Source organism: Drosophila yakuba, chromosome 3L (assembly GCF_016746365.2).
Source record: "Drosophila yakuba strain Tai18E2 chromosome 3L, Prin_Dyak_Tai18E2_2.1, whole genome shotgun sequence".
Classification (NCBI taxonomy): domain Eukaryota; kingdom Metazoa; phylum Arthropoda; class Insecta; order Diptera; family Drosophilidae; genus Drosophila; species Drosophila yakuba.
In genome coordinates this window covers 21,203,529-21,229,705 of record NC_052529.2, presented here as the reverse complement: position 1 = coordinate 21,229,705, position 26,177 = coordinate 21,203,529, and the positions used below count along the sequence as shown (strand labels likewise).

General features: G+C 42.3%; 3 protein-coding genes across 10 annotated transcripts in view; all 3 read right to left on the bottom strand.

Annotated features, from left to right (window-relative positions):
* The window catches only part of LOC6539441 (heparan sulfate 2-O-sulfotransferase pipe), a 41,288-nt gene that overhangs the window by 7,999 nt on the left and 7,112 nt on the right, over positions 1-26,177 (bottom strand). For 4 of the 8 annotated variants that reach the window (XM_039374774.2, XM_039374779.2, XM_039374778.2 and 1 more), the window contains exons 2-3: positions 12,274-12,440; positions 6,654-6,712 (exon numbers count right to left, since the gene is read on the bottom strand). In XM_039374774.2, the coding sequence (XP_039230708.1) occupies positions 6,654-6,712; positions 12,274-12,440 (226 nt within the window). Of the gene's footprint in view, positions 1-1,444; positions 1,659-1,689; positions 1,883-1,941; positions 2,187-2,242; positions 2,561-3,276; positions 4,214-4,331; positions 4,728-5,089; positions 5,656-6,653; positions 6,713-12,273; positions 12,441-26,177 lie in introns of those variants that run through there. The other 4 variants (XM_039374775.1, XM_039374777.2, XM_039374773.2 and 1 more) reach the window with 4 other exon arrangements.
* Positions 111-757, bottom strand: LOC26535813 (heparan sulfate 2-O-sulfotransferase pipe). Its single transcript, XM_015195466.3, has 2 exons — positions 413-757; positions 111-355 (listed from the first exon to the last, which is right to left on the bottom strand). Exons 1-2 carry the CDS (start codon positions 528-530, stop codon positions 189-191), a joined length of 285 nt encoding a protein of 94 aa, XP_015050952.1. The 5' UTR covers positions 531-757; the 3' UTR covers positions 111-188.
* On the bottom strand, positions 2,747-3,292 carry LOC6534953 (heparan sulfate 2-O-sulfotransferase pipe-like). Its single transcript, XM_039374780.2, has 2 exons — positions 3,158-3,292; positions 2,747-3,100 (listed from the first exon to the last, which is right to left on the bottom strand). Exons 1-2 carry the CDS (start codon positions 3,288-3,290, stop codon positions 2,871-2,873), a joined length of 363 nt encoding a protein of 120 aa, XP_039230714.1. The 5' UTR covers positions 3,291-3,292; the 3' UTR covers positions 2,747-2,870.

Here is a 26,177-nt window from a genome sequence, read left to right as displayed (position 1 = left end):
CCCCTGAATTAATTTCTGATATGGGTGGCAGAGTGGAGAGTGAATTCAAGCAACCAAGCCATCCGAAATGATTAGTAGCGAAAGAAGGGGAAAAGGACTCGAGTTGGAACTTAGGTGTATAAATCATTTGGCAAATGTCTGTATTCATTTGATATTTGTAAACCTCGTGGTACTTAATACTAATTCGACTAAAGTCCGTTCTTATGCACTGCTATATACTGTTTGTAGAGTCGCTGCTTGATAAACAGATATAGCTCGATCTCGAAGGAGAAACTGCTCTTCAGATACTCCTCCACATCCTTATCCAGATGAGTGTCATGCGAAACCGTGTTTATAGTAAAATTCTCAGTCTTGGCTAGAATGGAAGGTTTAACGTTAGCCGAGGTTTCCTGAATGGAAGGGATTGACATACTGTAGTAGACTTTTGTGGCATCGGTAAAATACCGCGGTATGTAGGCTTCTAACACAGCCAATGTCACATTTGTGTCCTCCCAACTACCCACAACGGCGTACTCCCGTTCCACATTCATTTTGGCGATTTGGGTGGTAGTTTCCGAGTTGAAATGCCTGAATGAGAAGACCTTATATGCTAGAACAATCCGAATACCTATCTAATCAACGGCCAAGTTTTAAAGAAATAGGTATATGTTCTTTTAAATGAAGGCACGTTAGAAATGCACATTCAATATTGCACAGAAGGAATTTATGAGTTTGATATTTAAGGATGATAATATAGCCTATTCCTTGCCAACTTGGATTCGGCATAATAGTTTGATTTCTGTTCTGAGAGGACTAGGACCTACGTGCAAATCTCCGAGTTCCCACAAAGATGTAGGGAGAACCTCCTCCAATCGCCGTTGAACGGATTGTGGGCGTCGAAAACACAATACGGGCGCACCCGATTTCTGACGCAGTCATTGAAGGTGGTGTCAAAGAATTTCTTGTTCTGCATTGGCTTATTGGGATTCCGCATCAAACTCTGGGCGAAGATCAGTGGATGGCGCTGGTAGTAGTAGGCACTAATCACCTTCTGAATGGGATGGCGAATCATGTTGATGTAAATGGGACGAGGACTCTCGTGCTTCGTAAAGTTGACCCAATTGGCGTGCTCCACGTAGACCGCGTGTTCTCCCAGTTCGAAGAGCTGCTCCACCAGGTCATTCTCGTCCTCCTCGGATTCGGTAATCGACTTCGAGGGTCGCACTATGTTTCTGTAGGTTTCAAACCCAAGACGATCACCCAGCTGTTTGATGAGGCGCGTCATTGACTGACTTCCTGTCTTTTCCAGGCGGTTGTAGAATATAAAATCGCGCTCCGCCTTGGGGGTATTATTCAAATGGGCGGGGTCCAAGTTTTCCAGCTTGAAAATGGGGAAAGAAATAAGTGCGCTTCCTTCCAAGAAAGTGAACCAAACCAATGACTTCGCAGAAACTAAACTACAGAATTGTTAATAGAAAAACGAAAGGAGCACGCTGATACTCAGAAATGCAAGTGCTTATTTATTGCAAAGTATTGCCGATACAAGCGCTGCTTGCAAAAATAATAAAATTCGTATTCCTGGGTGAAGTTAGCCCGCATTATTTGCTTGATTCGCTCGCTAACTCTCGGCTTCCAGTGGTTGATATTCTCCTTCTGAAAGGCCAGGCCGGTATCGGGTTCTATGGGAATGTAGAATGTAGAGAGGTATTTCTTAGCACCTCAGGGAAGGAAGGTTCAAGGGTCGTTACCATAGTACAGCTCCATGCTGCCTTTGAAGAATCGGGGTATATAGTGCTCGAGCACTGTCAAAGTGACATTCGTATCCTCCCAGGAACCAACCACTGAGAAATCTCGCTCTACATTCTGCTTGGCCCTCGCAATGGCCGCCGGGGTATTGAAGGGTCTTGGGTGGAGAAACCTTACCATTAAGACTGCGGATTACCCGGATATCAAACAACCTACTCGCAAATGGGGGAGTGTCCGCAGAAGAACAGGCTCTGACGCTTGTGATCGGCAAACTCGTCCTTAAACATAAGTCCGTAGTCATATCGACATTCCACATCGTGAGTTAGGACGCACTCCTCAAAGTTCTTGGTGTAGAAGGTGCGATTCTGAAACTCTCCCGTCACCTCGTACATTTTAACGGAGTTCCAGGGAGTGCGTCTGTAGTAGAACCAGCTGATCACTCGTTCTACGGGGTCTCGAATCTGATAAATCAAGGTTTATATGAGTAAACCACCTGGGGCCAGACTTTTCCGCCTACCATGTTAATGTAGATTGGTTGGGGTAAGTGAAACGGGCGGATATTCATGTAGTTCATGTGCTCTACATAGACAAAGGCTGGTTCCTCCTGTAAATCCAGAATGTGCATGGCTTCCTCCTTTTGTCGCTCCACATTCCAATATATGCCAGTGGGTTTCGAAAACGGAGACCTTTCATTCTGAAAGTCGTTCTTTTTTCCCAGTCGAACCATCAACTCAGTTAGCGTTTCACTGCCCGTCTTGGGAACTCGATTGTAGAAGATAATATCGCGAAAGTGAAACTTTGTGTTATTTAGGAATTTCGGATTTAACCGCCACAGCTGCAAAAGGTCAGGACATAGTTGTAGAGAACACATCCAACAACAGGCAGACCCACAGATACCCGCAGTACACATGAAGACACACAGAAAGCTCTTATTTAAGACACAGAATGTCTTTTCAGAAAGGCAAAATAAAATACACGGATCATTTCGATTAAAGCGAATGCGAGTGAGTCAAGAGTTGAGTTACAAGTGTGGAACAAACTTATAATTGTTCAGATTCATTTATTAAAATGTGTTCTAACAGTCCTGAGTTTTCTTATACATTTCATACTGGCTTATCACTTTGTTCCTATTCAAGGTATATTTACTAATACTCCTCATTGTATTCGTTTTGCTGTTCCGGCACCAAAAGATAGTCATCCTCCCCAAATCGCTTTCCATGACTTAAGGCTGCATACTGAAGATACAAACGCTGTTTGCAAAACTCGTAAAACTCGATCTCGTTGGTGAGATTTTTCCTCAGAATGAGTTTAGTTTCATCGCTGACGGTTCGAGTGACATTGTTGCGATTTACTCGCGACAATCGGTCTTTTCCCACTGAAAAAATGAGGCGGATTCAGATATATCCTCAGCTTACATCGGAAAAACTCTTACAGTAGTAGGCCACTTTGGCATTGCGGAAAAATCGAGGTATATACGCCTCCAACACGGAAAGCGTTATATTCGTATCCTCCCAGGTGCCCACCACTGCGTACTCCGTCTCCACTGTCCGCTTGGCCTTCTGCATGGCCTCCTCCGAGTTGAAGGGCCTATCCAAAGTTATGTGTTAAGAGCGTACATGCGTCCCTACCTACTTCCTACTTACATGCACAGCTTCTGATTCATGCCGCAAAAGAAGAGCGTCTGTCGTCGGTGGTCGCCCACCGGGTTCTTGACCTGCATTTGGGTGAACGTGCAGTGGGGATCGTGGTTCCGCACACAGGTGTCCAGATCGAGGTTCATGAACTCGTCCGAGGGCGTAGGAATTGCCTTTTCCCCCAATTTGGCCTGCATATCGCGATAGTACCACGGAGCCCGAACGTAGTAGTGCCAGCTGATGATCCGATCGATCGGGTCGCGGATCAGGTTGATATAAATGGGCTTGGGCAAGTGGAAGCGAGTGAAGTTTATGTAGGCTATGTGCTGGCTATATATATGGGGCTTTGGTCGGGTCAGGAGATCGGCTATGAGATCATTCTGCCGCTGCTTGTTCATCAACACGGTTTCGTGGGCACTGCCCTTATTCCGAGCGTGGGTAAAGCCATTGATCTTGCCCAGGCGAGCCATCAGTTCCATCAGCGATTGACTGCCCACTTTCGGCACTCGATTGAAGAAGACAAAGTCCACCTCGGCGTACTTGGTGTTATTCAGGAGATCGGCTTTGAAGTTAAAGCCTTCGTCGTCACTGGTACCCACAGCATTAGCCAAGTCATCGTCGTTTTCCTCTACTTCATCCTCGTCGTCTTCGTACTGCACCTCATCCTCCTTGTGCTTGTTGTCGGGAACAGCTAGTTGTTTGTCATGGGCCGCCTTGTGATTGTGGCCATCGATCTTTTCCTGGTGATGCACATGATGGTGGTGCGAGTGGTGATCATGATGGTGTCCATGCGTCGTTGGACCTCGCAGCTCCTCCTCGCTGCTCCGGCGGTCGTGTACATTATATCCGACCTTCTGCATGGATGATAGGCTCTGTAAGACTAAATCTGTGCGAAATCTACCGAAGCTAGCCCAATCGAAAGTTTACCAAGGGTTAGAATTATACCGGAAAGATCGAAAAGATCGAAGCAGATCGAAAGTTAGCATAGTTTTATTACTCTTCAACAACCCTTAGTGACTAAATGCCTACAAGTCCCGCAGCTTGGGATTTTTTTCCAGCTGTAGGGCTATATACTGCTTGTACAGTCGGTGCCTGATAAACTGATACAACTCGATTTCCCGGGTGAGGTTTTGGCTGAGTACGGCCCTCGCCTTATCACTGATACGGGGCCTGTAGGTGTTCCTGTTTACGTTTCCCAAACTTTTCTTTAATGCGTAGTATTCGTCCTTGGCCCCAGTGAAGAATCGTGGGATGTAACCCTCTAGTACCGACAGCGTGGTGTTCGTATCCTCCCAGGTTCCCACCACTGCGTAGTGCTCCTCCACATTCTTCTTGGCCCGCTGCATGGTCTCGTGGGAGTTGAAGGGCCTGCAGTTGGTTGGGTTCACTCAGTTCTCGGTCTTACTTCTTGAGATTGGGGGTGGGGTTTTAGCCAAAGGAGCGGTTGATCAAAATGTGGAGAAGGTTTTTAAAGAACTTAGCTTGGATCCTCTATGAATTAAAATTTCTCTTTATGCTTGGAAGATTTCCGAAAAATGTGAAACGAAACATAAACTAGTTATGAAATTCGCCCCTTTGACATTGATATATAGAGAATCCTTGCCTTGAGTTGGAACAGATTCCCAAATATTTTGGAAGTTTTAAACACTATCTTTATATCACTTGTTATTCCCACTTATCGAACAACCTCTCCTATAGCCTCTACCCCCATCTCTAGAACGACTACTCACATGCACACCGCCATGTTCTGACCACAGAGATACAGTGACTGTCGCCTATGATCGCCCAGATTGCCCAATTCCATTTGCTCGTACACACACTCGGGATCGCGTTCCTCGATGCAGCGGTTAAAGTCCTTCTTGAGCCAGTCTATGCTGGGCAGAACGATGGCATCCCCGAACATTTCCTTTCTCTCGGCGAGATGCCAGGGTGCGCGGACATAGTAGAACCAGCTGACCAGCCGCTCGACGGGATCTCGAACCAAATTGATGTATATGGGCCAGGGTTCGTCCAGTTGGTCGAAGTCCAGGAAGGCCACGTGCTTCGTGTAGCTACTGGCTTTGGAGCTGTTGAATACTTCGGTGCGGACAAAGTTTTTGGCGTAGGAGTCGTGCATAATGACCACTTCGTAGAATCCCTCGACATCGCGACGGGCCTCGAAATTAAGCCGCTTGCCCAGGATCTTAAGCAACTCCATCATCTTTTCGCTGCCAGACTTTGTGACCCGATTGAAGAACAGCGTGTCTACTTGGGCGCGAGGGGTGTTGTTCAGCTGGGCGGTGGTCAGGTGTTTTAGCTGCCGGATTGCAAAAGTTGGGAGTGCTAGTTGGAGTAGTTTTCAGGCGGCAGGTTGCTTGGCGTTGGGAGCACAGACACACAGTTACACGCACATAAACGAGTCAAACACAAGTAGGACAACATGTAAACTTTTTAAAAATAGTCTTTAAGCGGTTGCGTTTTATTTATTTTTTGTTCAATTTACTCAAGCAACAAACAAGGCAACAAGGCACCTGGAGGCATCCCATCATCTTAGAAATTTCGCAAAAAGTTGCTCCAGCACAGCTGGGTATGTGGGTATAAATATTAATCCTCCCCGCAACGAACACTTACCTTTGCTATTTAATCTTTATAAATCGATTTTCTATCGCTCTATGTCGCAACTAGCTAGCGAGTCAACCAAAAACGGCAAAAAAAAAAATAATAGGACTGCACTGACAAAATTCGAAGACAGAGTCGAAGTGTGGTTTGCGTAGTTTGGTTAGTGTTAGGATAGATTCTTTAGAGGATAGTGTAGAGCTAACTAGGATCGGAACAGATAGAGTTGTAGATATAGGGATAGCTGATAGTCTACCAGATGGCTAATTGGCTAAACTGTTTAATTCTAGTTTGTGTGTGTGGTGTTGTTTGTGTTGTATGTATGTGGGTGGGTGAGTTCTCAACAGGAGAAAGCTACAGATATTGTGCGATCCTCGCCAGACACAATGAGTGCGACAAAGACAGCGCATGAACGAGCCAGAGAGAGAGAAAGCTAGACAACTGATGAGGTTTTCTGGGCAGGCAAACGCTAAATGCTATATGCTGTATGCTGAATGCTGTATGCTAAATGCTGAATGCTAAATGCTGAATGCTGTAGGCTAAATGCAATATCAATCACCAAGGAGCTGAAGCTACCGTTGATGGACTTTCATCGATGGTTTCACTTTTCGCTTTATGAACCACCAATAATGTATGCAGTAATGTTCACGGCGATGTGGTAAAATGCAGGATATGCCAGCTTTATGGAAGTGCGCTTACCTGGCCAGTGCTCTTCAGATATTGGAAGGTGCCGTGCAGGGTGTTGATGTCATCGTGCTCTGGAAGATGTCGGAAAGTTGTATCAAAAGGTTGTTAGAAATATATGTCTGTAATATATACACAATTATAATTGCAATATGTAGATATAAAACATGTACCAAATGGTCTATGTGCGATACAGATAGATTTATTTAGCTATATTATAATGAATCACAGGCAAACTTTGCTCTACGATCGACAAAGGTGATTTTTGAAAAACCTCACGATTATCCCATTATCGTCTAACGCCTCCTTAATAACTAATATCAGTTATCATCTCGACCCCAATTAAAGCGAATTACTCGGTGACCTTAAAAGTGGCGCCAAAAAAGGAAACAGACCGAGTACTTTTACTTTTCACTTGGGCCCGAAAGTGTTTATGCAATATTCGAATGGGATGGATGCTGAGGCCCAAGTCGAAGCTGAAGCCATTTACAGCTATGATAAATAAATAAAGACGAGTACGAGTACGAGTGCAATAAATATGCAAGCTCATGATGATTCCTTTCACTTTGCCGGCTCTCATGGGATGCGATAGGGATCATCCCCGGCGGATTCGAAAGGTCTCCCCATTTCCTCCCGTCCAAGAAGCAAACGCATGCAAATGGCGGTTTCTGCGTGTCGTGTGGTCAATTAAAATGCTGATGCCAGGCATTTGTCCATCCGAAGGCGTAGGCAGTCTATACATTTTGAGTCGGGCTGGTAAATGACTGCAATTGATCAGTTGGACAGTTGGACAGGGGATGCGGAAAACATCTTGATTTTCAAGTGTGGTGTGGGTCGGTCGCACCACTTTTGTTTTGGCCAGGCCTCGGTGTTTATGGCCAAGCATTTCATAATTCGCGGCGAACTGGACGAGGAAGTCTGCGCATATCCAGTCCAATTGCTTTAAACCAGATCCGTTGTATTTGGTCAATTGGGCAGTTTTGGTGGAAAATGCGAATGAATGAAAGTGTTGCACCAACTGGTTTCAGCCGGGTTTCTGCACAAAACCACCGACAACAAAGTCACTGAACCAAGAGTGAAACACATTTTGCGGTCGAAACCTTAAAATAGAAGCCTGCTCCCCTTTTTATTTGTCACTTTTCAGCTGGATTCTCTTTCGAGTTTTGTGTGTTTTCGTTTCGTGCGGTTTGCAAATTGGGTCACATCCCATCCAGTTCCATTCGCCTGACGATTTGCTCTGATTGGATTCGACTTCGGATTTCTCTGCTGTTCTAATGCGACCTTCAATCTCAGCCTAGCTCCGGTTATTGGCCATTTGAACTGCGATTGAGTCGAAGGTGAACCACGTAGCATATGTCGCAGCTTATTAAGTTGTGGCATTTAAGAATAAACATGTGAATTCATTATAGGGTGGGGACTGGACGCAGTTTATCATGGTGAAAGAAATAAACGAGCAAGGGGTAGTTGGGATTAATAAAAAATAAATATTAATAAGATATAAAGTGGTTGTGCCGGGTATATTACTCAGAAAGAGTTCTTTCATCTTTCCAATATGTCTTCGCCAACTCTTGGCATATTAGATTACCTAAAATCCGTTTATTAATTAGGTATACCTACTACTTAAAACCCCATACCAAGCCGGTCGAGAATTAAACTTTTCCGTATTCTAGTCGAAACTTCCCTATATAGATATATCTGCCATTCTCAGCCAGACCCACCTTAAACCTCATTCATTAGCCTAATGTTATGTTTCACTTCTCAATCTCTCCATCGCACCCAATCTTAGGATCCGACTCTAAAATTATCCGAGCCCCTTGGGACCGCCCCTGCTAACACAAATTGCTTGCTTGCCTGCATTTTCTAGCTGAATTGGACCTCAGCTACGAAACATTTGTTTTGGCTACCAAGCGAACTTTACACAGTCGAAAAAAATCATCTAAAACTGAGGAAAACCGTCGGAAAGTCTCTCAATTATGAAAAGAAAACCGAAATGTTAGCTGCGTTTTAGAGTGCATTCCTTCGTACTTTACTGGATATTTTCAATCTCCGTTTCATTTAATATGATTGCGAGATACTTTCTCTCTCTGTACGTGGAGGTACCCCACAGCCGTTAGTGCTATTTTTATGGGTGTTTGGGTCTGTGGCTTAGTTCGTGTCTTGCGACTGTCTAATTGAAAATAAAGCTGCCCGGTTCGGTAGTGAGCGCAAAGAACTGGTTTGCTATGCATTTTAGCCAGGGGCAAAGTTGGCATTGCACATTTTTGCTAAGACTGTTGTTAGCGTGCCAGTTGAAGGTGCAAACAATTGTTGCGTTGGTTTCTTAGTACCGAGACAATAGCTTGTGACAGGTAGAGTGCCCAAAGATTCTAAAGAGGTTGATCTATTAGGTCGAGGGCTGCTGGTGATAAACACAGAGTTCCGACACATGTGTTGAGAGAAGGGACAATGATAGGTTTTAAAAAATGGTTGGATATCAATCGAGGGAAACCATGAGGATTGACAGGCCAACTAATCTTTCTCAGTTCCTGGTTTTGTTAAAGAAAACATCGGAATGAATGCTAGATATACACATACAATAACATTTTAATAGAATTAGTAATTATCTATAAATTAAAACTTGCAATGCGCTGGCTGTATATGATACAATATGATAGTTGTTTAATTACTGTTTTTGTAAATTGGTAAATTTCTCCAATAAATCATTAGACCCCTAACACACTTCCCTGAATGTTTTCTAAAATCCGCAAGAATCTTTCGATTTTCCTCTGCTCATTTCCATTTGCCCGTTAGACCACGAAATTAACAAGCCGCCAGACAACATGGCTTGCATCGTTCGGCACCGTTAATTAACTTAAGTCAAGTTCAATGTTGCCAGCCAAATAAATACGTATAAAAATAAGTAAAAAAAAGCCGGGCAGACAGAAAAATCGACATCTGCCGACGGCAACAAACGGTGTCATCATCATCATGATGGCTTAAACGAGCATGTTGAGTACGTCGTCATATTCGTATCTTTATCTCGTACTCGACCCCAAGTCGTGTGAGTCAATTAAATGAAATATTTATGAATGGATGAGCACTGGCTGAAGGTGAACCTTTTTTCCTGCATTTCACACTGTTTATTTCGTTTTGTTTTTAGCCCATAGAAAAACTCCATCTCCGTCACGAGGTGCTGTCCATGATTTTCCAAAACATTTTCATTTTTTTTTTTCCTAGCGATTTGTTGCACTTTTTTCACCATTAGCCGGGTTTTTGCTTTTCTGAGAGGGGCTAACCGGGGACAATTTGTAACTGTCGGCAATTGACGCGTGCGCAGACGCAAATGCAAGAGCGGCAACAATGAAGATGCCACCAGCTGTGCCGCAAACATAACCCACAAGTGCACTCTGGATGGTCCGTAGCATCTGGCCCGACTTTATCCTCTTGCACATCATCATCATCATCATCATCACTCACGGCACAGTGGAAAATCGACTTTGGCTGTGGAATTTGAGCTCTGAGTGCACTCGGAGCGGGTATTTGCGATTTCTTAAGCAATTATAGATATTTTCAACTCACAAAAATGATAAGCGAATTCTTTGACAATTATAAAGGAAGTAAGCTTGCCAATTGTCGGTTTATATGGCCCTTTACAAAATGTACTAACTGAAATTGCTTTATTTGTCAGGGTGTTTAGATTGCGGTGGCGGAGAAAGGCTTTCGTATTACCACTGTGCTGCAGCATGCATCAGCTGACTGCTGTTGTTGTTTGGCAATCACCGCAGTCAGGCGTGAAGTCTTCTGTTTTCTTCACCGGCCCCTTCAACTCGCATTTTCACCGCGAAACCCAAGCAACCAAGTGGAGATCACTTGGCACAGCTGCCGTTGGAGCTGCGATGTTGGGGCAACTTTTGCCTAATTTGCAAGTGGAATTGCACGGACCGAGCGCCCGCCAAACTTCCGGCATGGAAATTAGGGTTTTGCATTTCCAGGGAGCTTGATTCGATTTTGTATTGTTCCGCGGTTGCCTAATGACAGCAATATTAGTTGGTTGCAGCGGCCTAATTCGTGGTTATATAGAGTGGCAGAATATCAAGTGCGGCCCCACAAACGCTTATTCCCATTCTGCGGCAAGTTTCATATTTTATTGCCTCTGCACTCAAGTGCGGTTTCTTTTTTGAGATTCGGAGTATGTTTGGCAAACATTGTTGTGGAGCAAATAGGTGTCAAGTGGTGGCTTTTGTAGCTCATGGTAATGAGATCTCTATGGGAGCATTTAAAATAGCCTGGGAGTATTTCCACTCAGAAAGAAGCACAAAGTAAGCAAAAGGAAATCGCATTGTTTTTCAATAAACATCTAACCTAGCTTTCAAATATAAATTATTGATTTGGATTTTTTATTATTCTATAATGCACTCCTTCCTAGCCGCTGTAGTTTAAAAGCACAATCAGACTAGTAATTAGGTTTTCACGGCAATTAATCCTGCATTTCCTTTTCACATTATCTTTGTTTACTAATTGAATTAATAATATTACAATCAATATGTTTCATTATTTATATCGGCCACAAAAACAAAAACGAGCTTAACCCTAGTCAAAAGGTTAAATTCCCAGTCACGCAGATAATGCCTCTAACCTTTTCCCCAGCGGACCTGTCGCTCCTAAATAATTTATTAATGCACAAAAGTATTGGCAAAAAAGGACTCCCTATGTACAAATGTATGGACCGTAAATAAACACATGCACATTGTAATTAAAATGTGAATCGCATCGACCATATATACTGTGTTATTTTAAATGACCAGTTTATTAGTGCCAGTCCACAAGTACACACAAATGTGAAATGTTCACATGTTTGAATTTACTTGTTGTGCTACATTTAGAAAATAGAACATAATTAATTCACGAGCTCTAATTTGGACTAAAACGATCCACTAATTTATGGCAACCGCCAACGCAAAATATTAACAAAGGTCTTATCCCCCTGAATCTGTTATTTGTATACCTTTTTCATGGCTGAGGCTTGGGTCAATGTGGTAATTAAAAATCAATTGGGCGTATCTGGCAATCGAATGCGGTGTGGCATAGATTGGATGGGTTGATTAGGCCTCTTTGGTAATACGTATTCCACAAAAAAGTAGTTCTTAGCAACCAAAACATACTTGTGTGTTTTACGAAAAACTACTGCTTTTAAGAACAGGCTTTAATGTTAACAGTCTGATGTGTAGCAACTATATTTGACCTAAGTGAATTATTTATTATTATGATTCCTCAAACAAACCATTTCTTTGCCATACTTTAATGAACCTAATGCATTTCGCAGAGTATGCATATTTTCGAAAGCATTCCACTAATATCCACCAGTCGTACCCTGTTTCCATCCACCGTTTTTATCTCTCTTCGCACAAAGCTTCCTGTCCAAATCAAATGCCCTGTTCCGATAGGCAACGCAACGCGAATGCAATCGAGCGCAAATGGCCCACAATCTGGCCTTGTGTCCATTGTTCCGCGATGGAAGATGCATGGGATGAGTTAAGATGAGATGAGGTGCACTGCGATGCGATGCGATGCGTTAGATATGCACCTGAGATAGAGGTAACTGGGGGGAAGTGGGGGAAGGGGTATGTGTTTCTGAATCTGGGGGATAGTGACTTACTGCCCGCATCGTGTCCGCTGATGTGGTTGCCCGTTAGACCCAGGGCCGAAAACTCGGATGGCTGCAGCTTCACCTCCATCTCCTTGAGGCGACTGTTCAGTTTGTTGGTGTGCATGAACAGGAAGAAGGTGCACGAAATAGCTAGCAGGGCGATCAGCTCCACGGAACTGCAAGAGAACAAGCAAATTAATTGTCAGTCAAAGGTTACCCAAAGCGCGAACAAGGGAGGATGGCGTCCGTTCGCCATTCATAATAGCCATTAAGCTTTTATAATTTACGCCAAATTGGTTTTTAGCAGCTATTATTTCATTTACACTTCGAATTGCTGTCACAAACAGCGAGCTACGGGCTCTCCACGCTCCCCAGGATTCGCCCGGACCCCCCCCCCACAATTTTCCACGATTCCCCAGGATCCGCAGGACTCGGCGGTAGAGAAAGGTGGCATAGGGGCAAAGGTCCAGGCAGCGGGACTACAAAGTGTGCGCTGTGACAACATTTAATTAAGTTCTGAAAAGCCGGAACGGAATAAAACGAAACAACAAAGCAAAAATCGGCGAAGGGACACAAGAAATGCACTTGCAGTGGAAATGGGGGGAAATTGCAAAAATTATAAAAGAAATTATCAAACAACTGGGGATGAGTTGTGGGGTGTGGCTCCAAGGAATACCTGACAGGTGTGCGGTACAGCGCAGCAATTGAGGTATTTAAATCGTCCTTTATGAGGAAAGACTCCAACCTTTGAATTTCTCGCAATCAAAAAAGTATTTTAATGTATTTTAGTAGTACAATATTTTATTTATAAATACCAATTTAAAATGTGAAATGCCTTTAAAAAATTATTAAGTACTCTTGAATGTATCCAACTGCTTATCGTTATAAAATGCTTTCATAGAAGCCAAGCTCATATTGACAAGCGTAATAACTTGAAATGTAAAACATTTTGCATTTATCTTTATTGAATTTTGTAAGTGGCTTTATCAATTTTCCCCTTTTGAAATAAAAAAGCAGTAGTTGCAGAGCTTTCATTTCCTTGAACAACTATCCCTATCGTCGGATTCAATTTGCTTGTGATCTCGAAGTGGCAATGCGTGTCTCGAAAACCACCTTAAATAAGCCGGATAATAATATATTTGTGGTATAAAAATTGGATAATAATAGTAATATATATTGTTCCGATCCCCTATATTAACTAAAGTCCTATTAAGATATTTTCCTCAGCGGACGAATTATTTGAATACGAATACGAGCAGAGTTCCAGAAGGTGTCTTGGCTTTTTCTGGAACTATTTCGCTTGAGCTCAAACACTAGTTTAAACGACTTTCAATTGTTTTCCTTTTATGCATATATTTTCCTACCCAATTGAATTCGCAGCGTTCAGATTTGGCATTACTTTTGCTTGAGTCGGTAAGCCGGGGAGGACAACAATGACCCAGTTGGGAGGGCTTAGCCAAGTTGCAACAGACCGGACAACCTTTTGTGGGTCCTGGTCAGTCGGGGAGCGCACAAAAAGTATATAGTTAAGTTTAGGTGTATTTTTATTTTGTTTTGATATTTTGCTCTGCCCAGCGTTGATAACAAAACACAGAAGAAAGAAATAGAAAGGAAACAACAAACCTGCTAAAGAGAGTTGGAAAATAAAACGAAGCAAAAATTGCAATGCAAACAATTTTCTTTGGCAACTTTTTAATGCAGCTGTCCGTGGCTCCACTGGACAGCATGGCAGAAAAAAACGAAATTAAAAGCAAAAACAGAGTGTACGAGTATGTATTTTTTATTGTTGGCTTTTGTTGGCATAAATCTACGGGCAGATAGCACGAAAACTGGGCAGACAAACACAAGAAAATTTAAAAAACGGTATCAAAATAATAATGACAATAAATGCGGCCATAGAAGGGAGACAAGTACGCCAAAGAAACCGGGGAAAAAATCCGGGGCTAAAACCGATAGCTGAAATACACTTGCAATTTAGTGGTCTATAATGTGGTATACATTTTTACATTGCACATAAATGCTGTTTATTTTGATTTAAAGGTTTGTTTCCGAAAGCTATTCTAATTCATTGAGACTTCCAAGTTTGTGACGATTTCGGAATACCCAATAAAAATGTATAATGACCCCCAGCTATCTTCACTTTAGCTTCATAGTCTAGTTTGAGGGGTCTTGTTTAGTTTGTCATCAGGTGCACAGAGTAATTTATTTCGAGCGACTGCACTGGAGCTGCTCAGCTGGGCAGAATGTCAAAAAGAGGAAAATGGGGGGAGTCCGGGAAAATCCCAGGTCAGACTTCAGTGAAATGTATCTGCAGGATAGACAGATGCAATTGATAGTCGAAACTGTGTCCAGGGGCTGGCCAGAAGGAAAAGCTCCTTCAGACGGTCACCTGCTGTGTGGAATCAGCTCAAGTTGCTCAGTATATGTACGTTTTTTGGGGGGGCTTCATTTCATTAGCCCACAGTGCCCGCCAAAAGTTTGCGGCTTATGTGCAGGCGAATGTTACGGCTGGCCATTCATGGCCCGTTTTTTCCCAACTTATTGTTAAAGTTGACACTACAGTGCCACGCAAATCCCACTTAAGCGCTCTGGCCCCCACAAACTTGTACTTTTTCCTCCGCATATCCCAACTTTGTTACTCATGTACAGCTGCGGTTAAAATAAAATTGTTCTTAGAGCTTAAGAATAAGAATAAATCATGTATTAGATCCAATAATTAGATTCCGAAAAAGATTCCTATAATGATCATTAGTTTCTTGGTTGATAAATAATATATTTGATAAGTAATCTAAAATTAGCACCTATAATCTTGCTCGTAGTTGTAATTATATCTTTTGGCCAGCCCCAACAAAAAGACTGGAATTTATTGACATTTTGTTTGCTACTCCCATTGGATCGCCGGCGTGTAAATGCCGAAAGTTATGTGATTATTAAAATAATTTTACGTGACTGCTTCGACTTCTTTGACAATTCTGGAGGGAAAGTTCAGGGGACTTGCGAGTCGGGGGCTGTAGATATCGGTTGGTCCAACTGCAGTTCGTTTGCTGCCACGTAGCACATGTGCAGGCCATTAGGGACCCAGAACCCGGGACCTCGGCCACACTTGGTTCGTTAGCGCTTTTTTTGGGACTTTCAACATGGTATACTGTATACTATATGTATGCGATGCGAGTTCTATTTCCCTGCTCCGTGGGGGCGGAGCTGGGGTAACCGTGGGCGTGGCAAGCGGGGGATGTGGCTCCAAGAGTAATAGCTTCGAGCTCGATTTCCACAGTGGCACAGTTGGCTACAACTTCATCAAGATGATTGAAATATGTGCGTGCATGTTGGTAATGAGTGAAATGGGAGGAAGAGTTATAGATATCTTAAACTAAGCTGTCGTTTGCTATCCGGGTTTAAGCTATTTTTGGGACTATTTTCTTCTTTCAGTATTTCTATGTATTCCAACGTGTAGTTAATCAGTTAGCAGCCAGTTCTGCGAATAGTAGATCTATGCGTTTTGTGCTGATGTCTTTTTGAGATGCCTTCGGGCATGTTCTGCATCTAACAGCCATGACTATAGGTACGATTATTCCTGCGGTTCATGCATATCCAGCAATTTTTCAGCGAATTCAATTCCCATCTCTGAGCGGGGAAAATGCAGAATCACCAAGAAGTTGCCATAGAACGCAGAGTTCATTGGCCAAGATGCTTTCCGTTTATCCGTCAGCATTTGTTGGCCAACAGACCGCACCTTTCACTTCGCAGGGAGATGGGGAATCGGGTTGAGGGGGCTTGGAAGTGGAATAAGTCAGCTGCCGTTGCATGCAAATTGCTCGCCATTTCCGCTCATTGTCATTCGACTGCCCATACACGTAAGCCTAGGCAGCAACTACCAACTGCAAACATAATTTAATTAAACGATGGCAAATTTTCCAGCTAATCAAACTGTAAAACGGCAAGCGACCAACGAAATTGCAGCCAGTTTCCAAGGCATTAGAAATGAAGATTGCAAAATGCGGGGTTCGATGAAAAACTACAGTGGAGCTTGGGTGAGTTAAGCCACATAGATACTGGTAAATACCGGCAATTTCTAATAATTCATTTGCCATCAATAAACGGTGTATTCTGAACTCGAAACTCGAGGGTAATAGTCGATTTCTTTTTAATACATTATTTAGATTGTACTTAATAGATTACAGATCTGCAAGATATGTTTCAAGATGTATCTGGTGTGATTGTACGGATTCGGATTGCGGACTTTGCACTCCTGGCAACCACTCAAAATATGCTTCAGTGATATACAATGAAGCAACCCTAGTTAACGCAGCTCAATCTCGGTTTATTTGCAGAGCAGGCGCAACAAATTGTTTGAGACATGAAGATTTCTTTCGCAATGGGTCCGATATTCGATGGGGATCAGTAAAGATGAAAAAACCGAGTCGCGCTTGGAAGCCGCACACTCCAATCAATACACGCAATAGGCAAGTTTTCGGAGTTTGAAAGGTGTTTGAACCCAGATTTGCCCCCAGCCAGCGGCATTACGATTAGAAGTGGCCAAACAAGTTGAAAGAACACGAGTGCTTGAAATATGAAATCATTGAATCGAAGAACACCTTTGAATCTTCTGGACCCGGCTCGGTGGAACTATTCTTTGTTGAGCATTAGCATTTCGGAGGAAACGCCTGGCACCATGACATAACCCAAGCACTAGGCGGCAGATCTTTTTATAACTAGTTTGCCCCCGGGTCAGACCATGATTTGCCTGATTTGGTATGCAAAGAAATTGAATTTTATTCGCGCTGGCGGCTTTTTAGCGTAACAAAAGTTCAACAAACTTTCAGACAGCGCTTTTTTGGGAACCTTTCGCTTGACTTTTGGCTGGCATTCGCAATCCACGAGCACTTCATTAGGCAATTTTCGTGGGTCCGGCTCAAAAGCCCATTAAAATTGTCAACTAAGGTCAGTTAATGAGGCCTTCCGTTTTGGATTGTGTAAGCCTGTAGGAAAAAAGTGAGAAGCGCATAGAGAGGTGCAATGAGGTCGAGGGGTCAGGGTTCAATCTCTGAGATGAAGGTTCCGTTAGGCGTTATCCCAAGACGGTGGGCACATTTGGGGTCATTGCAGATAGTTTCCCGGGAATTCATCATGGATATTTTTTGAGATAGATTTTGAGATTTTGGCAGCCAGGGCTATCAAATGTCTTATATTCATTCATAGATATATAGGCATTTTTAAGGAAGTTAAATTCAAAATCTTCTAGCTTTAAGATCTACCAGCCGTTGTGCGATGCAAAGACCTCTCAGGCCACATTTACGAGTAATCACATTTCCCTCGGGCTTGGTCCACAGGCGGAGTTCGCCTGGCCCACTCCCAATAAAACTATTAACTCTAATCTGATAGCAGGCTCCATGACATGGGCCAGCATATAGATAGACATCAGCAAAAGCAGCAAGAGAACGGGCAGAAATCTGGGCTTACAGTGAAACTAGGCCAATTGTAATTAAAACGTTCTACGTGCCCCTGTCGATGATTTTCGGTTTTACTTGGCAGTAGATGGAGCCAAAGCTGACCCACATCCAGCAGTAATACTTCACAGCAAATCTCAGATGAAAAGTGCGTACCGGAAGCTCTGTGTCCAAAATGTAACCGAAGAAAATTGAGATAAAAATGTTAGTTTCGGCTGATTGAGCCAATTGAGCAATTGAATTTAGTGACGCCACGAAAAGTGAAGTAAAGCAAGGTTCGAAAATAAACAAAAACGCGCAATGAGTAATAATAATAAAATAATATTTTGATTAGAAAGTTGTATAATCTCGAAAGAGACGAGCGCTACGATTCGAGTCATGTGAATTTTTTATGCAATTGTTTTTCTTTTCAGTTTTTCGGTTTTGTTTTTGCACGTAGCCTCCCAATTTTGGATGGAAAAGAGTCGGAGTCTCGGGGGCGGTTGATATTGTATTGTATAAGTAGGTATAGCCGTGGAAATAGCAACAATTTTCAGCAGTCTGAAAAGCCAGCAAAGCTTGGCAGATGATTTAATTGAAGCCGCAAAACAAAAGCAGCAACAACCGTCCGCAGATTGGAACTGTGTTTATTTTAATTTCACAAATGTTATGCCATTTTTGAACTACATTTTACCATTATTCTTCATTTTTTCTCTTTGCATTCGGCGCTGCTCTTTTATTTCGTTATTTTTCTGTGGTTTGTTTACTCTAATAACAAGACTCTGTCAGCATTTAAAAACTCATCAAAAAAAAAAAGAAACTGTTTTCCTCGTTTTTCACTGCGTTTTATGTGGTAAAGTAATTGTGATAAATTTTAAGTAAACAAGCGAACGGCACTGAAAAAAGTTAGGTCAACACAATTGCTTTTAGACAATGTTTAAACAGGGTGAGATGGTCTAACAAATTTGCCTGGACTTTAATGGAATTTCGGTAGTGGCTTTGAATGAGGAAAGCGTTTTTGGCGGTTTAAACTAGAGCTCCGAAACTTAATTATTGCCACAAAAAATGTGGACTATAATGTTCTATTAAGTTTGCAATAAACTATTTTCATTAACTTAAAATCCATTTAATCCATTATAACGCGCTTAAAATGCTGTGTTATTAATTTAAATAGGTTTATTAGATAATTAATTATAATTACAGGCTTTTTAACATGTTTAAATAAAGGCATGGATATATTCAAATTCGGGATAATGGCTATCTCAGCTATTTTCACCATTTTCCATGTTAGGGAGTCATTAGCTTTCGAGTTTAATGAGTGCAGCCTCGAAATCCATATACTCGTACAATCAAGCCGAAGGCGACGACTTGCCCGAAATTATTTTAATCTGCTTCGGCACGCTCAAGTAAAATTTAATACAACAAATAAGAGTTAATGACTTTGCCAGCCGGAGCGTTCAACAACCGCAAAATAACAATCAAAAACCAAACGATTACTGCAGATGCTGGTAGAAAAGAAAATATTCCGAAGGCATTTCACGCCTGTGTCGAATATCGCATATCCCATACCCCATACCGCGTGGCATAAAGTGGCGCTTAACACGCACTTAAAAAATGGAGTTGAATCTGCGAAGTCGGGCTTTATCCCCCACTCCCATTCTCCCATTCCCTGTCCACCTTTCTCCTCTTTTTCTATCATGACTTACTTCCATCCATCAGCTGGCTTGTTGCGAATAATTCACGTTTCAAATAGAACGTGATCCCATAAAAGAAAGCTGGCTAAAAAGTAAAAAGGAAAATAAAATCCCAACCGGACACTGCATTCTGTGCTGGGAAAAGGTCTTCCTTTCGATCAAATGGCTAACTGCGGTTACTGTGTAATAGACGCAAAAAGTACAAATACAACTCAACTTTCAATTGCGAATTGTGCGGCGTTTTCAAGGAACGTGCAACTGCAACGCTCCGCTGCAAATCTGCCAGCGACAAATTGTTTTTGCTTAACCCGATACAAATAGATACAGATAGGTACAGTGCGGCATCAATAGAACGAATGTCATCTTCTCAACGTCGAGTGTGTACAACACTAAATTAAAATTTGTAACATAAAAGGTGATATTTGATTTTTAATTTCGTAATCATATTTCTAAAAATATTTTAACTTATTCAAATATTGTGGAGTGTTTTATAGCTTCAACTGTTGGTTAAACTAAGTGTATTTTCGTCACATATTTCAAAATACTTTATAACATTTTTAAAAATTTCGAGCTAGGCAAGCTCCTCTGTGGTTAGATAGCCAGATAGATGGATGTATCTGTGCGAATGGAGCTGCGGCTAAAAGTCAGAGTCACAGTCATGGTCGTTGAATAAAAGTGTCAATCTTGGCCAGCAACATCATCATTATCGCCCTCATGATTATCGGTGGTAAGACAATTTGCTCTTTTGTCTTCGAAAAAATAAAAAAAAACGTGGTGGCGAAAAATTGAATGGAAAGTATCTCACAAAAGTGACAGCTGTTTGTAGTCTCTGCGCTGGAGCTATATTTGCCCAACGTTTTATTAAAAAGTTTTTAGTTGGTCGAATGCATAAAGGCACTCCTTTGTTATAGTATGACTTCTTTTGATTCTAAGCTTCTTCCTAATTTTAGTTTGGGAAGTTAAAGTTACGAAAGTATCAAAGGATTTGGGTATCATAAATATTTAATTTGCTTATTATTGGTTCTATTTTAGAGCCAGCACATTTTGAGTCAATTGATGTAATTTTTTAGTTCTTAGGCTGCAGAGCTCTTTTTAAAGCATCCAATTAAAATGCCATTCCACCCATTTTGCTCGTTGTGCTCCATTTAAATATACTTTTCCATTCCCGCATGTCAAATGAAAAGTGAACAAGTGAGGTGAAGCTTCATTTGGCTTAGATTAACGCGGCTTGTAATTAAGTTGTAAAACCTACGTGCGGGCTTTTCAAGTATCTGCCCCGAGTTTCCCCTAAATTTCGCCTAGTACACACATAAAAGTCCTAAGTACACAACACATCTGTGGGTGGAGTAGTGGGAAACTTGTGGCAAAAGTGGAACTGGAAATTCATTAAGGTCTGCTGCCATTTTTACCTACACTTGCGGTGTGTTACCGACATATAATGTGTATACATTATTTTTTACTAGAAAATATAGTTATAAATAAAAAAAGGTTGAAATAAAAAGGGAATTTCTCCTTCCCCTTGCCGTGTCTTGCAATTATTATTCTATGCTTAAATATATTGAATTGTGGGTTCTATCATTTATTTCCTTTACCCCTTTTTTGAATTTGGAGGTGTTGCAACTCGAGCAAGTGCTGCATGCAACAAATGTCGCTGGCAACATGTTGACAGCGTCCATTAACACACTCCAGTTGTCATTTGTTTTACTGCCGGGCTAGAATTCGTATGTGGCCATGGAGACGAGGTAGAAGAGATGTGCTGACAATTAACGAATTTCATATCATGGCCATAAATCTGCCGGTTTGCTGGAGTATGAAAGTCCCTTGACGAGGCGAGTGGTACGAGCAGTGTGCCAAATTGCATTTGTGGGTCAAATTGTAAACAATTAACTGTTATGGTAACCGATTTCGCCGCGAAGGTTGATTTTTAATGCCATAATGGAGCAATGAGAGCGGCAGATCTTGGAGGCGGCTAGGCTTGAAGAGTCATCCTAATGACAATGAACACTTTCTGCGGCTTATTCAGGTAAACGAATTAGAGTGGTTTTAAAATGTTTCAAGCCATTTTTTATTATTAATTGAGATTACCATGGCTAGATGTATATACTGTTAGGCAATTTAACCAGCATTGTATGTTTTTAAATGATGCTCCAATAGTTTCCAATATATATCTGTCAACCGAATACTTGACCAAAAAGCGGAAACTAGCAAAAGGCGGCAAAGTAGGGCGAAGACAGCTTTAAGCCTTCTTCCCCTTCTCAGCTTTTCCTTGTTTGACTTGCAGCGAATGTTAATAACATTTTGTAGCAACAACACCAGCAACAACCAAAATTTACGCACTCGACAACAGAGGCGAACAACTCGGCGGCATTTGTTGCTGTTGTCTCCATCGTTGTCGCTTCCTTTAACGAGCTCGCCCTTGTTGCAGCCGGCGCACGTGACACGCCCATCGTCCCCCGCCCACCTGCAACGCCCCCCTAGCAGAGGCACCCAATTTCAGGACTCGGAGTCTCCTGCTCCTTGGCCTCCAACGCCATCTACATCTGAAGTCTGCGCCTTCGTGGGTGCTTACTTTTACTACTTGACGCTGTCATTTGCGGCATTGCAATTAATTTTTGGCTGCTCTCTGTGTACGTGTGAGTGTGTGTTGCGGGCGGTGCGGAAAAGGGGAGCGGCAAGGCTTACACATGAAAAAGTAATTATCAGTTACCTCAAGGAATTGCATAGGTTGAAAAGTCTTAATGGAATAGCATATGTTTGATGGCTAAGTATACTTAATCTCTTCTCTCTTGACATGAAACAAGGAATAGGAAAATACATATATATATTTTTGATAAGAACCACAGGAATTATTATGTTGATTTCACTAATCAAGTCTGAAATACCTTATCAGAAATACCTTCTAACTATTGAAATTAGCCACAGAAAATTCAGTACAGATAACAACCTTAATTTTGTCTCTGTGCATGGAATGAGAACATGAGGGCGGTATCGGGCCAAACAACTTGGCATACTAATTCCTGATCTCTGGCCGCCCCGAACAACTGCATCCGACTGGAGGGGCAGTAGGACGAAGTGGCGCCTTCCCAGTTGTCAAACGCTTCTCATTTAACGCCTGCATGGACTCCAAAGTGAAATTAGGGAGGGGTGAAATATGTATTGTGTATTGTGTATCGTGTTGGAAACTGGAGCTGGCTTTTCCGAGCTTCCCTGGCCATGATAAGCATTTGCATTGTCATTATTTTACCTGAAACGACTTGCGGCGAGGAAACTGATATTGACAAAGAGAGTTTACAGATAATTTTCCAAAGACTAGGCAAAGAGCCTTAAGCTCAAATAGGGTGATATGGAAAATGGAAATGTCGTTTGGGGAGCGTGGCGGAAAGCCTATGAAAACGTTTCACTGATGCACATGAGCTTTTGAGCGTTTTACTCTGAAAGAATCGCGACTATGCTTCAAAGTCTTGAGGGCTTAAAATATCTTGTAGTACAAAATGTTTAACTATTTTTATTAAAGGGAGCCCCGTAATGCTATTGCAACTAGCAAACAACTCCAATTAAATCTATTAAGGCCAAAAAACAAGCTTTGCTGTTGGACAGCCCAAAGGTAGTTAAATCACAGCCCCTTGAATTTCTCTGCCGATTGCTTAGACGAAGGGGAGAGTCCTTTCTCCACCGCAGCTGCTCAATCCCCATTGGCCATATTCGCCAATTTGCGTTAACCGAAACCACCTCTTTAGATGGACCCACCTGAAGAGGTGGGAGGGCGCTTAAGTATTAAGTATTTGTATCACTCCTTGACTTTCACATGGCGAACCCGATCCGATTTTCTGCTCATTTGTGATGTAAAAAGAGCGCGCCGCCTGACAGAAACTTGCCATTCAAATTGGTGTCAACCAGTCAACTGGACGCCAAAGAAAGTGGCGCCACAGACCGAGCAACATGCACTGCAAAAAATATAAGCCATCTCGACTAGCCCCTTGGGCTATATAAATCAATATCTTTAAGCCAAATCCGCTTTTTTGACCTCAACAACTTTTGGTGAAGAATAACGTGTAACATTGGAAAGGAACAATTTGAATAAAAAAGAATTTGAAATTAACTTTGGGGACATTTCGCCTTGGTGGCAGCTGATTTCGCTGTTCACAGTTCGCTGTCTTTTCGCCACCGCCCAGCAAAGATCTCCGACTTTTCCTCGTTTATAGCCCCTGTCTGGATTCGAGTAGCAGTTTCAACCAGAGGCGATGCCAAAAGTAGGTCGGCAGCTCCTCTGCAACTTGCTAAACCGGCAAACGAAGGAAAAACTCGCTCCGCACATAAAAGTCCCAGTGAGAAGGAACGAAAAGCAGAAAAAATGGATATGCATCCTGTGGGACATCTTTGGCTGAACGAGACTAAGCTGCATTAAAATGAAATTTTATCTGGAATTTTATTTGCCTGTCGGATCCGTTCTCTTGTTTTCGAACAAGGAAGCGAGTGTGGAAATTAATTAAGCAATTCAATTTCCCTCGCAGGTATTTGTCTGTCGTATGTTTGCCACTGCATTTATGTTAATTGGAAGTCATTGGGAGAGAGAAAGGATGTCGGCCATTTGGAGCGGCTGATTTATCTGGCAAATGGTTCTAAGAAATTTAGCTATTAGTTTTGCTTAAGTGCTATAATCAGCCAAACAGGAAATTCTATTAATCGAGCTTGACATTTATTACTTGGCCTGCATTTTGAAGTGCCACCAGCTATATTCACTAAATACAGAATAAAAATATGCGTATCTTAAATAAGCACTTCTTTTAATTTTGAAGCAGCCCAGTTGCTTGTGTGCAATACCTCTTCATAAATGCTATTGCCATAAGTTTCGAAATGAAACATTAATTTAAGCTTCACGTGGCCTGGCTAATTAAAAGTATGCTCGACGTCCGGGAGGGATTAAACTAAGCTCTGACATTATGATAGAAATGCAGACGGACCAAACAAACAAAAGATGTGAGCTTAGCTAGCGCTAAACTAAACTCAGCTGGCATCTTCGGCTTGTGTTTAGTGAAAGGCAGGCGAATACCTGCTGCACCTGCCACATGGGGAAGGCCCCACCTAATATGAAAACAGTGCTTCGACACTCGAAAACTGTGGCCGTGGAAAGTACACGCACAGCTTGTGACCTCGACAGGGCATCTTTCGTCATTCATTCCTCAAACGAATCCACATACTCGTGTCTTGGCCAGACCAGAGAAATGAAAAATGCTTGGCCAAAACCACCCAACTCAGTCCCTTCAGGTGGTAACAAAACGAAATGATAGCAAGATTTATGATTTTGGAACATGATGTTCGGTACATGTCCGATAAGCGATCCGAAACGAAGGCATCATTAAAATCAATTTTGATGCTCCAACTTCCTTTCACCGAGCACCAAGCTCCGTGTTCCGAGTAACAGCTGCCACATGCGGGGTGGGGGCGGTGTAAAGGGGCAATATTGGGTTACTACGCTTATTGGGGGTGTTCGGTGGCAGGTTACTACATCCGACATTCATTAGGGATCAATTTAACTTTCTTTACGTAGCAATTTCAATTCGTTAACTCTTTCGGCGGACGGCAATTCGGGCAATCAAATCAGAGCTTTAATGATCCATAAAGTCAATGGCATTATTTTTGGGACTGTGAGCCATCATGCAATTTGTTAGGCATTGAAAATAAGGAGGTTCACCATTAGCATAAGCGGGCTTTTAAAATCTGATCGGTGGGTAGTCGGGCAACGTAAATAAAATTATTTACAAGCAGCGTTTAAACTTGCTTAAGATATCTTAAGTTTTACATTTGAAGTACTATTTAATTTCAATACTTCAAATTTTGAAAAGTGACCATAACAGATTTATTTGAAGTTTTTAGTATGATATCTCTAGAACCTATTTAGATATGACTGCACTTAGCAATACCATTTGCATTACCATTCCTCAATCTGACACCTTCCAAATCACATTTAGTTCCCCATGAGCTTTATCTGTTGCTTGAGCATCGTAAACCCCAATTATCTGTGGTTCATAATAACTCTAATCATTAGTCCTGATGGTCGTTTAAAGCTGGAATAACCACTTCGAAAAAAGGCACTTCAGATCTCAGTGTTTTCCACTCATACTTGTCAAACCTAGGCCAATTCCAATCCCCAGGCAATTAAAAGACCGCAGAGAGCGCAATTAAGAAAATATTTAATTATAGTAAGGCTGGGGATCCTCCTCGGGCCGTGGACCGATTTCCCGTTTGCGGTTCAGTTCGGTTCGGCTCAGTTCGGTTCAGTTTAGCCTAAAAGCCAGCGGAGGCACATGACTTGGCCGGGTTGTTTCATGTGGTCATTACGTCATGATGCAGCTTTTGGCTTTGGTTTGGAGTGGCACAGTCAAAAGGCAGGAGGTATGGTTGCAGCTATACGTGCGAGAGAGGAAGGCGGAAAATGGGGAAAAACTTGCAAGTCGGCGGGACAGACAAAAACCGCATATTTGTCGTGAGCATTTTGTTACAATTTCAATTTTGGCCTGGTCCATTGTCGGGGGTCGGTTTCTAGACTGCACTCTTTATATGTTCACGATATCTTGTAGTCTTACTATTTTTTCTGGCCAGGCGTTGCCTTCGCCTTTTTGTTTCGACTACTCGACTCTGCCTGCATTTGAAAGTGCATTTGTTTCGGTCTTGGCCAATATTTGCCAACTATCAAACTGGTTTATTGCAGTATTTCTCTAGTTTCTTGAGTTTTGACGAAATGGCCTTTTCTGGCGAGTCTGTTCGACTTCTCAAGTGCAAGGGAGAGGCCCAC